Source organism: Papaver somniferum, chromosome 8 (assembly GCF_003573695.1).
Source record: "Papaver somniferum cultivar HN1 chromosome 8, ASM357369v1, whole genome shotgun sequence".
NCBI lineage: Eukaryota > Viridiplantae > Streptophyta > Magnoliopsida > Ranunculales > Papaveraceae > Papaver > Papaver somniferum.
The window spans coordinates 147,680,040-147,696,419 of record NC_039365.1 but is presented as its reverse complement, the minus strand read 5'-3'; the positions used below and the strand labels follow the sequence as shown (position 1 = coordinate 147,696,419).

The 16,380-nt window shown below is 38.8% G+C and overlaps 1 protein-coding gene across 9 annotated transcripts; it reads right to left on the bottom strand.

Moving 5' to 3' along the window:
• Nucleotides 1-9,715: 9,715 nt before the first annotated feature.
• On the bottom strand, nt 9,716-12,186 carry LOC113303491. Of its 9 annotated transcripts, none has more exons than XR_003337536.1 (4): nt 11,871-12,186; nt 10,595-10,724; nt 10,383-10,493; nt 9,716-10,192 (listed from the first exon to the last, which is right to left on the bottom strand). XR_003337536.1 is itself a non-coding variant. In XM_026552530.1 (4 exons), exons 1-4 carry the CDS (start codon nt 11,903-11,905, stop codon nt 10,152-10,154), a joined length of 264 nt encoding a protein of 87 aa, XP_026408315.1. In that variant the 5' UTR covers nt 11,906-12,186; the 3' UTR covers nt 9,716-10,151. The 9 variants fall into 9 exon arrangements, 2 of the variants coding, with proteins under 2 accessions (XP_026408315.1, XP_026408314.1); XR_003337537.1 differs by having other exon boundaries at nt 10,595-10,654; XM_026552530.1 differs by having other exon boundaries at nt 10,595-10,671.
• Between the last annotated feature and the right edge of the window lie 4,194 nt (nt 12,187-16,380).

Genomic DNA, 16,380 nt, shown 5'->3' with positions numbered 1-16,380 from the left:
TAGTCACATCTTCTTGTGTCTCCACGCGGCTTTCTGGTCCTTTCATCTGGGAGATTTACTGGTGCTCAGCTATCCAAGGCATTTCCAGTAGCATTGCTTGAAAAAGCATTTTTATGAAGCTTCTTAGCGAATGGAACACCGGAATTGAAATTGGTTGTTGAACCTAAATTGAATTTGATGATTGAATTGGATCTAAGATCCACCCTTTTGAAATTGAGAAAACTGGAATGAATATTGAAATATTGATTTTGCAACCGAGAGATCAATCTCTCGCTGTGGTCGCCAATTGTTTGAGGGTAAAAACTGATTCTGTTGTTTTTGGTAAATTTGGGTGTGTTGATGAGAAACGAATTCAAACCTGAAACAATGCACTGCACGAGAGTACTTTTAGATTCGAGAGATCAATCTGTAAGACTCTGGCCTAAACCAAGAAATGGCCGTTCCAGATTCAATTTGGTCACAAAGTGAAGGAGAAGGGGTTGATCTTAGGGAGGGAAGAGAAGAAGGTGTTTGAGATCAGAATGTTGAATTATGAAGGTGTGGTTGTTTATGACTTGTATCAGAATGTGGAACTGGCTTGCAGAATATAAGCTATCAGTTCTTGGTGATTTCTGGATACTGTGTTGATAACACTTGTGTTGTGTTGAAATAGGTTAAAATCCTATTTATACAAGTCATTGAGCGCACGCCCTGATCTCGTAGGAAGTGGATAAGTGGGGTTGTGTAAAGAGTGGTTATCACCACTTTTCTGTTATGAGGGAGAACTGGTCACACTTTCACCCACTACTCCCATTGTTGTTAACCGTTCGTCTTTGCTGACACTTTCTCGTAATGGGAGCGTTGCACGCCGCACGCTGTAAACCGCCAGACCAATACCCCAGTGAGTATCCCCCAGTTTGTGACATGTTTGATGTCTCGAGTAAATGGGTCAAGTCGTGGGACTTGCCGTTGAAAGCATCACGTAGCGCTTTAGGTTAAATACCTAAGTTATTTTTGAAGTCGATATTCATGAAATATCGTATGTATAAGCATCGCTTTTAAACAAGTAGCTTCAAATAATCGATGTGCATGGAGCATCATTGTTTTAGAGCTCGATCGAATCAGTCACGGATTGAGCGTCTCAAAGGAGCACGACCGCCCTTTTTCAGGGAGTTGGTGGGTGCTACGCACGCATCCCAAAGAGTGTCCGATCAGTTCCTATAGAAGAGTGGCGACTGGTAGCCATTCTAAAATACTATCGGTCGATCCAAGTTAGATCTAGACCGCTTAAATCGGCTAACCAAGCTGAGTGGATGAGGTGATTTGCGGCAGTTAATGACTGTTGTTGAATTTCATGCAAGCAGCACAACTAGTTACCTTTGGGCGATCGTTTGGATCCCTATGAGCTAGTTGTTGCTTGGACGATTGTACCTCATGAAAGAAGAGTGGATGGTGATCACAACGACATCTTGTTGGTCACCTGAAATCAAATCTAGACCGGTCAACTCGTCTGGCGAAGTTGGACGGCGGAGATGATTTGCGGCAGTTGCATACTGCTGTTAATGTAATTTTAGGGTTTAGGGGTCGTGCGGCCAACCCTATTTTGGTTGATCGATTGAAAACGCGGGGTGGTAATTTGAGCAGGCCGATCATCCCTATGCAAAGGCGGGACGTCAGTGAACGCGCTGTCGTCTTTTGTGTCGCCTGGAATTGAATCTGAGCCACTTACTTTGGCTGGAAAAGATTTACTATCGTGATCGATTTGTTATAGTTGTATGATATCGCAACCCATATCAGGTTTTTAAGGTCGTGTAGCCATCCTACTTTGGGCCAACGATTTTGGGCGTCATCATCCTGTTAGAGAATATTCGATCGTTTGACACAATAGCCGAGCCGCTAGTGAACGTATCTGCATCCTATACGTTGAGCGAGATCGAATCTAGGTCGTCCGACTAGGCTGGCGAAGATGGGCGGCCATGATAGATTTGCAACAATAACATATTTCCGCAAACACAAATTAGGGTTTTGAAACGGCCACGTCCATCCTAGTTCGATCGAACGACTTGAAGCATTATGGTCTTGTTGCGGGTAGGTCGATCGGCCAAGGGAGGAGTTGGGCCGCCAATGAACATGCCGACACTTCCTTAACCGTTTGTAGGAAAATCTAAGCCTTCCAACTAGGCTGGCAAAGTTGGACGATTGGGATGTTTCTGAGACCGTTTTAGCCGGTCTAGATCGTTCGAGCTCTCCTCTTCAACAACGCGATCACCTATGTTTGGGGTTGGCGTTCAATGACGTTGAAGCATGTTAGATGAAGTACGACCGGTCGGGGTATTAGTGGGCCCGCCGACGGTCATCGCGATGGTCGCCTATTTCTGTCAGGGCTTGGCTAGGCTTGTTGAATTGCGCGGCCGAATTGTGTGATCGTGATCATTTTGAGACTGTTATGGACAGTCTAGAGTTCTCTTAAGGAATTTAAACATGTTCGATCGAGCTATATTAAATTAAAAGTGCGTCGATACGAAAATCTCAGAGAGTGATGTAGCCAGTGTGGGTATTTTCATACAGATCTCAATACTGGCACTTCGGGAGATTCATGCTACTCTGCTGAGAGTGAACACTTAATCATCATGTCATGTCAATAATGAGAGTTCGGTTGGGAACATAGCATATGAAAATACTAGGCAAGTTATGCATTAGTTGGTAATGCTGGAAAAAATAGAATTCACAGAATATTTAGGATTGCTAATACGCGCACATTCTGAGTGAATATATATATATATATATATATATATATATATATATATATATATATATATATATATATATATTGAATTTCTCAATGAGCGAGGAGGGTTTTTTGCACTCTTCACTCTTCAAATGGCTTTACCCTTGCAGGGTGACATCGCATTAAATACTGGTTTTACAATTATAACCTTGAACTAAAAACCATCATCAACAGATAGTTAGTGCAGAAAAGTATTTAAAACTTTGAGGGTCCTGCATTGTACATATTTTGATAATGAACCCAAAATCCTGAGGATTCTGAATATTCAGATTATATGGAACTATAAGATCTTCCTGATTGTCAGATTCTTCACCATTCAGAGAGATGGTGTTTAGAGCATGGGAGGTTAATCTGTGGACTATTTTATAATCATAGAGATGTTTCTTAATTAAAATGGAAGTTTTCTTTGCATTATGCTTTATGTTCTGAAAAACTAGCTCACATCTAGCCTTCCAAATATACCAACAGATGGTAGCATAGGTATTATAGATTTCAGAGTTGTCTGTAGGTATGAACCAGGAGTTGAACCAATCCATGAAGTTTGTTGTATTATCAAAATTTCCATGGGATGTGCCAAGAACTTCATGCCAGACATCAGTAGCAGCAGGGCAGTTTAAGAACATATGTGTCACAGTTTCCTCCCCATTTTTGCACATTTGACATATAGGACCAATATAGTGGAGGATGCTTGTAGTCTTTGCATTTGTGGGGAGGATTTCATGAGAACATTTCCAGATAAATATCTTTATAACTGGAGAAATATTCATTCTTCATACAACTTTCCAGTTTCTTGTAATGGTTTCATTTCTGTATAGGTTGTCTATATTTGCCTTGTACATGGCTTTGACAGAGAACTTCCCAGTATTGTTTAAGTTCCAACTCATAGTATTTTCTGCCCCTGGGTGGGTATCTAAGGACAAGATAGTTTGAGCAGTGTTTGCACTGAAGATCTATTGAACAAGCTGAGCATTCCATTCTCCTGATGGTGTCAGGAGATATATCAGTGTTGATGGTGGTTTTTCGAATAGGGCTAAAGTTGTAAAACCCTATATTTAATGCGCTGACGCCCTTCAAGGGTATAAATCCATTTATGAAGTGATGAGTGCAAAAAACATCTTCACTCATTGAGCAATTCAATATGTATGGAGTTCATTCAGAATGGTGCAACAATCCCGAATATTCTATGAATTTTCCTAGTAGCATTATCCATTTAATGCATTGTGCGTCTGGTATTTTTCCATGCTATGTTCTCAGCCAAACTCTCAATACTGACATGATATGACGATCAAGGCTCACTCTCAGCAGAGTAGCATGAATCTCCCGAAGTGCTAGTATCAGGATCTGCGCAAAAAATACTCATACAGGCTACATCTCTCTGACAAAGAGATCAACGCGTTCACACACTTTTAATTAAATTTAGCGTGATTGAACACATATTTATTCTTAAAGAAAATCTAGACTGTCAATATCAGTCTCAAAAACAATCACGGACACACGAATTGGTCGCGCGGTTTAACAAGCATAGCTTACTCCTAGTAGAACTAGGCAATCGTCGTAGCAATCACTGGCGGCCCCACTAGTCCTATAGTTGATCGAATTCCATGTTTCCCATTCACAAGCGTTTCAAACGCTGACCCAAACATGGGAATTTGCGCTGCGTAAAAACAAAGCTCGAATGAGATAGATTGTTCAAAACAGTCTTAGAAGCATCACGAACGTCTAACTTTGCCAGCCTGGTTGGACGGCTTGGATCCTCCTACGAACAGTTAAGGAATCGCAAGCATGATCATCAGTGGGCCCACTAGTTCCCTGTTCGATCGACTTGCATGCGACAAACCTATAGAATGCTCAACCGCTTACCCCAAACATGGGCGTTCACGCTGCGTAAAATAGCTCAAACGAATTGAGACCAGCAAAGACGGTCTCAAAACGCATCACGTCCGTCCAACTTATCCGGCCTAGTTGGACGGCTTAGATCGCATCTTAAGCGATCAAAGAAGTGTTGGCATGTCCACCGGCGACCCAGCTACACCCATGGTTGGTCAACTTACTCACGGCAAGCGGAGAACGTATAGAATCGTTCACCCAAAGTAGGGTGAACGCGCTGCTTTAGAAACCCTAAATTACGTTTGCGGCAACACACTACTGCCGCAAATCGATCACAACCATCCAACTTCGCCAGCTGAATTGAATGACTTAGATTTAATTTTAGGTGACCTAGAGGATGTATGCGTGCTCGCTGGCAACCCACCTTTGTACATGGTCGATCGACTTACTCAAACCCAAACGCAACACCTCGAATCGCTTGCTCAAAAGGGAGTTGGTCGATCGGCCTCCAAACCCTAAAAATCGCGTCAACGACATTGAACAAATGCCGCAAATCAATCACGACCATCCAACTTCGCCAGCTTAGTCGGATGGTGTAGATTTATTCTCAGAAAATTTACAAAGTGGCATTGTGAACATCGGCCATCACTCCTCCACAGGGAGTGATCGACCAGATGGTAGTTTTCCCATAAGACACTCGAACGATCACCCAAAGTGGTCGACCCCGCTATCCTTTTAAGACGCTTATCCGCGACTTATTCAATCAGGCTCTAAAACAATGATGATGCATACACATCATTAAATTGAGCTGCTTAAATGTGATGCTTCACATGCATCAAACACATACGATATTTTATGTCGGCCTCATAAAAAACTTAGTTGTTTCACCTAATAGAATCATGTGTTATTCTCCGCGGAAAGTCCCACGACTTGACCCACTTACTCGAGACATCAAACGTGTCACAAACTGGGGGATGCTCACTGGTGTATTGGTCTGGCGGTTTACAGCGTGCGGCGTGCAACTCGCCCATTATGAGAAAGTGTTAGTAAAATACGGACGGTCAGCAGTAATGGGAGTAGTGGGTGAAAGAGTGACCAATTTTCCCTCATAGTGGAAACATGACGATCACCACTACCTACACAACCCCACTACTCCATTATTCAATCTCCTCCACTTCCTACGAGATCAGAGTTTTGCGCTCAATGACTTGTATAAATAGGATTTCAGCCTATTTCAACAACAACACGAATAACACAAGTGTTTTCTATACAGTATCCAGAAAAACACCTAGAACTGATATCTTACATTATGCAACCAGTTCGACATTCTGATGCAAGTCATAAAATATCCAACACCTTCATAATCTCAAACACGTTTTTCGCTTCCCTCCCTAAGATCAACCCTTCTCCTTCACCTTGTGACCGAATTGAATCTGGAACGACCATTTCTTGGTTTAGTCCAGCGTCTTACAGATTGATCTCTCTAATATAAAAGTACTCCCGTGCAGTGCATTGTTTAGGGTTTGAATTCTTTTCTCATCAACACACCCAAGTTTACCAAAAATAGCGGAATCAGTTTTTACCCATAAACAATCAGTAACTCAATATGTCGTGGGCAGTGAGATGGTTTTAAGAGATTATTTGTGGTGTTAGGAATCCAAAAATCCTCCCAAATTTTTATTTTGTTCCCCTTGCCAATTTTCCAAGAGCAATATTGTTGTATATTCTGTATTCCTTCAAGAATACCTTTCCAGATCCAAGAGTCTCCATCTTTGGCTTTGGTATCCATATTTAGAACATTTCTCTCCATCATGTACTTAGCATCCATTAGTTGATACCATAAAGAGTCCTTATCTTGTTCCAATCTCTAACCAATTTTTGTAATCATGAGATGTTGAAGATTTCCATGTTCATGAAACCTAATCCACCAAGTTACTTTGGTTTGCAGATGGCTGTCCATGCTTTTGGATAGTAACCTGTTGGGTTTTACAGATTTTTTACCCAAAAGAAATCTCTTTGAAGCTTTTTCAAGTCTTGACAAGTTTGTTTAGGAATTATGAAGCAATTCATTTGATAGATATTGGATGTAGATGTAACAGTTTTGATGAGAACCTCCCTGCCAGCAGGGTTTAGGGGAGCATTTTTCCAACTTGATAGTCTTAATTTCATCTTGTCAACTCCTGGTCTGAAAGACTTTATCTTGATTCTATGAGTAAAGAGGGGAGATCCTAAATATTTATCATCCAACTGCAAAACTTGAACTCCCATTATGTTGCTGATAACAGGAATGAGGGTTGGATCAGTATTCCTGTTGAAAAACACTCCAGATTTGTTGAAATTGATTAGTTTGCCATAAGTATCTCCAAAAAGGTGTAGAATGTCCATGAGATTTTGAGCTTCAATTTTGTTTGCTTCACAGAACACCATGCAGTCATCAGTAAACAGGAGATGATTTATGGATGGAGATCCTTTGCAAATCTTGATGCCAAAGATGATACCAAGTTCTTCAGCATATATTAGAGTTCTGGAGAAGGCTTCCATGCAGAACGGAAACATATAAGGGGACAGGGGGTCTCCTTTTCTAAGACCTCTAGATGGAGTGAATAAAGAGTCTGGAGAACCATTAATAAAAACAAAAGATGTGGTGGTAGAAATGCATTGCATTATTTTTTGACACCAAGAGTCATTGAACCCCATTTTTGACATGATAACTTTGAGAAAATTCCAGTCCACTCTGTCAAAAGCCTTAGCCATGTCAATCTTTATTCCCATACTTCCATTATCACCTTTGACTCCTATTTTGGATCTCATGCAATGAATGAGATCATGAGAAATGGCAATGTTGTCATATATTTGTCTTCCAGGTATGAAGGCTGATTGGTAGGGTGATATGATTTTGTTGAGGTAAGGTTTCATTCCTTGTGCTAACAATTTGGATATGATTTTGTGGGTAGTATTTCATAGGCTTATGGGTCTAAAGTGACTTGGGGAAGTTGGGTTGTCTATCTTAGGAATAAGGGAAATGAAGGTAGAATTCATCTCTTTGAGAAAATGGCCAGATAAGAAGAAATTTTGCATCATCTTGACAATGTCATCTCCAACAATATCCCAGTTAGCTTGGAAGAAATTTGGTGGAAATCCATCAGGCCCTGGGGCTTTGTCTTTTTCCATACTCAACAGAATAGATTTGATTTCATTGTAGTCAGGTGGACTGTTGAGGGTGATGTTGTCAGAGTTGGTGATGATGGAGGGAATGAGGTTGATTATTTCTGGGTTGATTGAGGTTGTTTTTTCTGTAGCCATCCTAGTGAAATGTTTTGTGAAGCAGTGCTTCAACTCTTGATAATCAATTATCCAATTTCCTGCACTATCTTGAATTGTGTCTATCTTGTTTCTTCTTGTTCTGCATTTTGTATCTCTATGGAAGTAATTTGCATTTTTGTCACCCAATTTAATGAATTGGTCCCTATTTTTAGTCTTCCAAAATTTGTCTTCAATGTCTTGCCATTCACTGAGCTTTTGCCTTGTTAAACTGATAGCATCACTTCTATCAACTCTGAAGTAGTTATCATGTAACCAAGAAAGGTGTTGTTTACAATTTTCAATGTTTGTTTTGATGTTACCATAGACCTCCTTGTTCCAAACTCTGAGTTGAAGTTTGATATCTTTGGGTTTTCTGGCAATAAGGAAGGCACTAGAACCAGAGAGATTTCTCTTCCAACATTCAGCAATGATTTTCCTACAATCCTTATTAGGGCTATTCATGCTCGGTTTTGGTTCGTTTTCTAGCCAAACCAAAACCGAAACCAATACTATCGGTTTCTAAAAATCTAAACCAAACCAATCCATTAACCATTGGTTCGGTTTCTAAATGGTTCCAGCCGGTTTCGGTTTGTCCCAGTGGTTTTTGGTTAACCAATAGTTATGTCAAACGACTCAAACAAAAAAAAAAGATACACAAATTTACAGATAAAAAAATCGTAGCTGCCGATAGTATTGGTTTACACAAATTTACAGACAAAAAAAATAAAAAAAAAATATCAAGAATAGTTAAAGCTTACTCTAAATCTAGAGATCAAAAGAAGATATATAATATATCTTAATTTAGTTAGTGATAAACAAAAAAGAATGAAGAAGGGAAGAAGAAAGTCGAGTAGCAGCAGTGATTGTTGTAGTTAGGGGTGGAGAAGGGAGGAGACTGAGAGAAGGAGAAAGAGAAAGAGGGAGAATATCATACTGAAATATTAGATTTAGGGTTTCTATTTATCCTCTAAATCAATGGGTAGAATCTAATACTTGTTAATCAAGGTAGAAACTAAGTTTAAAAATTAATCGGTTTTCCAATGGTTTTTGGTTCGGTTTTAGAAGTCAAACCAAACCAAAACCAACACTATCAGTTTTCCACTTTGTACACCATAACCGATCCGTTAGTAAATGGTTCGGTTTGGTTTCTTCTTAATTGGTCTGGTTCGGTCCGGTTACAAAGGAAAACCGAAACCATGTTCAGCCCTAATCCTTGTGGTCCAGTCAGGGACCAAATAATTTGAAAGCAATTTTACCAGTTTTCCAAGTAGGGTTGGAGTTGAGGAAAATTAGGTGACAGTTATAAACTGTTACTATATTATTCTGTAACAGTTTTCATTTTTCCACGGTGTTATCAAATCCCCTGTTACGGAATGTTTATAAGAACTGTTACAGAATGGTTCTTAAGAAATGTTGCGTTAGTTCGAAAACTGTCACTGTTTGTTGCTTTCAGCAACACTTTATATGGATTTTATGTTATCGAATTAATTATTATGGTAACTGTTTTTACAGAAACTATTGTTGTTGTTAGAGTAACCATAACAGATTTTTCACAAAATGTCACCAGACTCGACTTAAACATGGTATAAATATGATAAAACTATCATTGTAAAGTGTTACAGTAACATTTGTTAAACACTCTGTTACTAAATGTCGGGTTAAAGTGACACATAATTCTATAAAGCGTTATCATATGTCACTTTAGCGAGGTGGGCCAAGTGGGCATATGTTGGGTTGGGTTGGGTAGGCCTGCACGGGGGCAGGTTTAGGCCTAGAGTAGTATTACTACAATATTCCTACGTAGGCAAAAGTAAACTATTGCACAAATATACTTAATAAATGTATCAATGATGTCTTAATTTTTTTTATCATATCAAAAAAGTTAAATGAAAAATCCAAAGAAAAAGAATTACTACAATTATTTTAAAAAAGCAAAAACAAAAAGAACATGAAACAATAAGCTTCAAATAACAGCAGCTTGTACGTAATCAATCCATATGTGCAGCTCCATTGTTTTCTTTTAATCTGTATCTGTCTCTTTTACACCTTCCAGTCTCCCTAACAACTGAAATTCTGAAATGCTAGATTGGATAATACTTGACCAATTCATTGTCTGAGTTAGAATGAAATTTAGGTGTAATTTACCAGACCTTGAAGGTTTCTTGCATGATCTGTTGGGAAGTTGAAAGGTTTTTGTCCACTCCACGCTGCAAGTTTAACCACTAGGTACTCCAAAGCTGTAAACATGTGCCTTCTAAGTTACTGTACTTTTACTACAATGCTGAGGGTCCACCTCTGCAAAGGAAGCAAGTCAGAATCAGTATCTACCGTATTTTGGTTAAAGACATGGATTACGTATAAGATTTCAAGTTGTGTATTTAGCCTGAACCGAGAAAAAGATCTGAGAGTAGTATTCTTAAAACAGTAGGAATAAAGAGTCTTTAATGAAAGTGCGATAGGAAATATAGATTTTGACCAGAAATACCTTGACCCAGAAATTCCATTAAGTTCTCTGCACAAAGATTTTGTAGGCCTTTAATATATTTTTCCTTCTTAAACAATGCTACAACATTTTTTGCAAGAATCAGCTTCTGTCCTGCAATGTCCACATAATAATTACCAACTGAAACAGATAGCATTCTAACAGTAAAATTGTAATTCAACATTATGTTCTTATAATCTTCCTCAATACTTAACTCAATTCCACATTTGTATAAATCCCACTTAAATGCCCACTTCTTTGTTCGCTTTTCCCCACTAAAGAGTTGCAACCACTAAGGGAATCAATCCAATGAGACCACAGTAGGACCTAATTTTTCAGAAACAACTGAATACATGGCAATGAATAGTAGGATATAGACCGAACAATTGACTATCGACAATAAAGAATGTTAATTATAAACAATATGGGAACTAAACAAGAGGGAAAAGAACAAATTTTGGAATCCAGTACCACCAATTAGTTGAAATTAGGTAAATAACTAAGATGCATGTGGTGCGATTATACAAGCCCAAACAATCAGATTTCCAGGCGCAACTTTACCTTGTGATGACGGTTACAACGAGGCCAATATATGTTGGACTGGTGGAATAATTTCAAATATAATTTCAAATAAATTGTTCATATTACTTATGTGGGGAACTACCGTCGGCATTTATATACGAAATCAACACCTCAAAACTCCTAATAGTGATTGATAGCACAGGTCTAATGCTTTATAACATAAGCAAAAATGAAATAGCACTTACGAATTACTAAGCACCAATGCATCCCCACGGAACATTTTAACAACCCACAAAGGACCTATGTCTAAGAAACAGAGTTTGCAGGAACTCAAACCCGTTTCAGAAACTGATCCTCATCAATTGTCTAACAATTTCTATTGGACAAGTCTTGTATAAATTTCTTAATCCAGAAATTTGGTATACTTAAAGGGGTAACAGACCAGTGGATATGGATCCCAAAATACGACATCCAAATATAAGAAATGCAACCTAGTTCGTAAACAGGATGACATTTGAAGAAAACATTTTAGCGAACACTTAACCTACACAAATTCGTTGACATAAAATACATATTATTGGAATGGGGATTTTTTTGAGCTTCCATTTTAGGTTCACAGAGGAAGATTATCAATTGAGCAGGGAATGCTTTGAGCTTAGAGCAGATACATAATTCTGAAATTGAGGGAGGATTATGAAATAAAAAGGCCAAAAACTCACAAGGAAGCCCAGTGACCACTTAGAGAACCACTGCTCAAATTTCTTATCAGATAACCGAACTCAATATAATACAACCCCAAAAAAAAAAAAAAAAACCATGCCCAGGATTAATCTTGCTATTTCCAGTTTTCAACCCAATTAAAAAAAAAAAAACACAAACAATTTCCCAAAAATTTATGAAACCCTAGGTTTCAATTTTGAAATCAAACAACGTTGAACAATAAAAGTAACACGAATGAAGAATTCATACCTAATTATCATCAATTTCTCCACCAAGCTACTCATTGATTTTGATCAACACTGATCAAAAAAAATACGTCTATGTCACTTGATACTGGTAACTGAACTGGAAGGAGCGGTTCGAGACAACACAGAAAGGAGGAGGAGGAAAAGGTGGTGCTAGACTGGTAGCCGATGGTGGTGAATCTGGTCATGGTGGCAAGGTAGAGAAGATAGTGATGAGGTTATGCAGATCTTTAACGAGGTGGTGGCTCTGCTTCTGTTGCGGAGAAGAATAGTAGTCCTACTCCTTAGGTCGAAGATGGGGATAATTTTGACGGCTGCAACCACTGATTCTTCTTATATCTTGAAATAGTGAATCTCTCTTTAAACCTAAGTAACCAGCCATACGAGCCATGGCTACACGGTGATGACCAACCTAGTGCAGCTTAAAGAACCCCAAAGAAGTGTACTGTGACGTGTTGGTCCAGACTCCAGATTACAATGGTCGTATTGGTGCGCTAGATCATAAATCCCCGCCTGCTTAAGAAGTTTTCTGAAGTGGCTGCCCTGATAACTATATCTGGAGGCCCATTGACACAGTAACTCAGATATTAGACACGGTTTGTTTAAGAAATTGTCACGATAATGTCAACAACGGTGTCAGATCAAATATGTTACAGAATCAGTGGTATACAATCACAGTTGTTCTAGAACTGTTATAATATGAAACTTAGATGACGCCTTGAAACTGTTGCAGTATAATACTTATACATTGAAAATATGTGTAACAGTTCTTACAGGAACCTGTTACTATTGCTCAAGAACCCAACATTTAGTAACACGTATTTTCTGAACTGTCACCTTTTAAAAACTTGAACTGTTACCAAAAGTCATTTTTCTGCTAGTGGTGATGATCAGACCCTATAGCTAACATATTAGAAATAATAGTATTTGGATAAAGGAGAATCCAACTTTCAGTGGGTAGTCCTCTATCCAATCTTTGTTCAGCAAGAGCAGGACCACTTCTTTTGTTTGACCAAGTGACAGGGCAGCCAGTAGTGCCCAGATCAGTTAAGTCTAACTCAAGAATTTTGGTATTAAAAAGATTAGCCTCATTTGTGTCTAATGGTTGAGTACTGTATTTTTCAGTATCATACAAGATGATATTGAGATCACCAATAACCAACCAGGGGATCGAGTTGTTGACTGAAGTTTGTTCTAAAATTTTCCATGATTCAATTTTGCTCTTAGTATCATAAGGGCTACCATAATAGCCAGTAAATAACCAATAAGTGCCAGTGGTAGGTTTAACAATAGCATTGATATGATTCATGGAGTAGTCAAGATTCTCAACATCAAGACTACTTTTCCATATCAAAACTAGTCCACCAGCAGTACCACTAGCACCTCCAGGATTAACAAACCAGTAGTTTTGGACATTGATATCTTTCATAGTTTTTCTTAGCTTTTCTTGTTTTTGTTTTGTTTCAGAAATGAAACAGATATCAGGGTTTAGTTTATTTAACATATCATTGAGATGATTTTTGGCATTCTTTGTACCCAAACCTTGACAATTCCATGCCAAAGATGTGAAGAAAGGGTACTTGGAAGTAGGTCTTCTAACAATATGGTCATAGTGAGAAAGTAATCTAGCATGGTAAATTATGGCATGCAAAATTATATTGTATAGAGTATAAAAAAGTACCACAGTGTCTGAGGAAGTGTTGCCAGAATCACCATTAGCCATTAAGGGGATGCTTGAGTCCAGAGGTTCTGCATAGAGATCATCATGCTCTTTGAATCTTTTGAAACAGTTAGCATCATTTGAGGTGGTGTCCATAGCATCTTCAGCAGGAGCAGGTTTCTTTCTTTTTGGTTCCATCTGATTGGCCAAAGAGGAAGGGGGACTAGACTGATCAAAGACATGGGTTTTCTTTTTGGCTTGCCAATCTTCCTCTCTTTTTTTTTTTGTTATTTCAGCTTCCATTCTTTCCTTAATTTGAGGAAGAGTTGGTAGAGTGTTGAATGAGAAAGGTTTAGGTGGTGGTGGTGGTGGGAGGGGGGGGGGGGGGGGGGGGATACCATTAGGATCAACAGATTGAGTCTGGTCAATGTTAGAGGTGCTAGCATGTTTGGCTCTTACCGCAGCTTTCAACTTTGGGAGATTTTTCTTGTAGTTGCTTGCAATTTTCTTGGAGAGATCCAATTTTCTGTTTCTGATTTGACAAGCAATCACATCAGGATGGGGGGAATCAGGCACCACATTAGAGGAAGATCCAAAGGTTATGGGATCACTTGAGGTGGAGGAAATATTGGCAATAGCTTTTTCTAGCTCAATTTCTTTGCATTTTTCATTTTTATTTCAAATTCAGCTGCAGCATCAACATCAGAGTAAGGCCTGTAGATGACATTTCTTTCAGCTTGAACAATTTTTTATTATTGGGTTTGAGGTGGGGGGGTTGGTTGGGGAGTTGGGAGATTGTTGTAGTGAGATTGGGAGAGATTTGGTGGTGTTGGACAAGGTGGACTTGGGTGATCCAAAACTCTACACACTTTACAGAACTTTATTCCATTTAGATCATAAGAAAATTTCCAGCCAGTGTGAGATTGTTGGGGTTTCAAAGGCTTCAATTCCAAACTTAAGAGGCCTGGTAACATCAATTGTTAGTTTCACTTCCATATTATTTTCAAATCTATTCCTCCCATAAGATTTTTTTGCAGCTTGGTAGACTCCAACAGGCCTGAGTAACTTTTGGATGTCAGGGATGATATGGGTTGGAATCCTTTTGATGAGAATCCATATCATAACCTTTGATAATTGTTCTTCATGGATCAGATCTGGACCTTCTGCATGCACTCCAACTAATACCATCAATTTGTCAAACACTCCTCTTGTTCCTCCATTTCTCAGGGTTGAGTAGTTTTCCTCATGAGTAAGCCTAAGAACATAAAAGTTTCTCCTTCTGTTCCAAATTTCCATTTCAACTTTACTTTGAAGTTCCCAATTGTTGTTGATAAAGTTACTTACCCTTGATGTCTGAAAACAAATGTTACTGCATAGTTTCCCAATGAAACACCATTTCCAGTCAAGAGGTTGTTTAGTTCTGACATTTTTTGGGTTTATGAAGACTTTAGAGAAGAGATCTTCAGGAAGAGTGAAAGCAGTATTCATCTTTGTAACAAGATTGTCAATGGTGGGGGATGTGGTGTTTGAGGAGGAAGCCATAATGGTTAGATATATGTTTTTAGAGAAGAAGGAGAGAAGAGGGTAAAGGTCACTGGTTTTAGGGAGGTGAATAAGCCAGATGTAAGAATTGAGGGAATATGTGCAGGCTTTAATTTGAATTTGTATCACGGGTTTGTATTGCAGTTGGTTGTTTTTTTCCACTTTCTGGTGCCAAATTACTCTTTTGCAATTTTTCAGAGTATTGGGGTTAGCAATGCAGTTTTAGTTGTTGTGCAAGTACAACTATGATGAGGTAGTCCATAAGATAACCTGTTGCACCTTGATTAGCTTTCAATTTCACCTGCGAATAAGTTAGCATGTGCTGTGTCGTGGTCTTGATGGCTAACGGGATTCGGCTGGTTTGCCTGAAACAAAGTAGACATTTAGAGCTAAACGACAATTTATATTTTTTACCTTGAGACAGCTGATGCCAATTGTGTTGATGTATTTGATGATTGCTGAGAAAAAGATTCCAACAGCTACTAGGAACTATGTTTAAAAAGGCCTATGAAGACCGATGTTAACATAGTAATGGTCTAACCCCAAAGAATATAGAGTTGCAGTAACTTGAAAATTGGGTAAAAGGACCAATTTTACATGGAAAAAACCCGGATCCAGACCCGGGAGATTAAAATACTTGCAATTTCCAAGTGATTGAATCCCCGCCGCATGTGCCAATGATATTGAAATAGGGGTGTGGTGCCTAATCAAGTAGTCAATCGACTTGACAGGGCTAAAATGCGTATGATTGTAGTGATTAGAGACTTTTCTCTTAATAAAAAAGAGGGAAATTGAAAAGATAAACGGTTGAGATTGTGAGTCAGTTGCTCTTCCCAACCAAATTATAAGAAGAGGAAAGAGAAATATTTTTAGTTTCTCATTCAGTTTCTTAGTATCATAGACACAGAGAGAAACAATTCCTAGTTTCAGAGTAAATCTAGAAAAATGCCTCGAGTAATGTGTAGCGATGGGGAGGTCGTGGAAGAAACTCCAGATATATTTATGGATCATACCTTGGAGTGGTATTGTCCCCATATCCCAATATCCAGTTTTCCATATGGAATTGCATTTCCAAATGGCAGAGAAGCAGGGAACTATACTCGTAACTTCAATTGGCATTGGGTTAATATGCGCAACAATCGTAGAGTAAAGATAGAGCAGGGGTATGATCAGATCCCTCCAGGATATGGGCCAATGGTGAAAAGGCCAAGGTTTAATTTTCCTTGGTCTAACCAGGTAAATTTCTTTGACATGCATAGGGTTATCTAATCTGATTTATCTGATTCTCAAATCATAGTAGCCTATTCTTGGA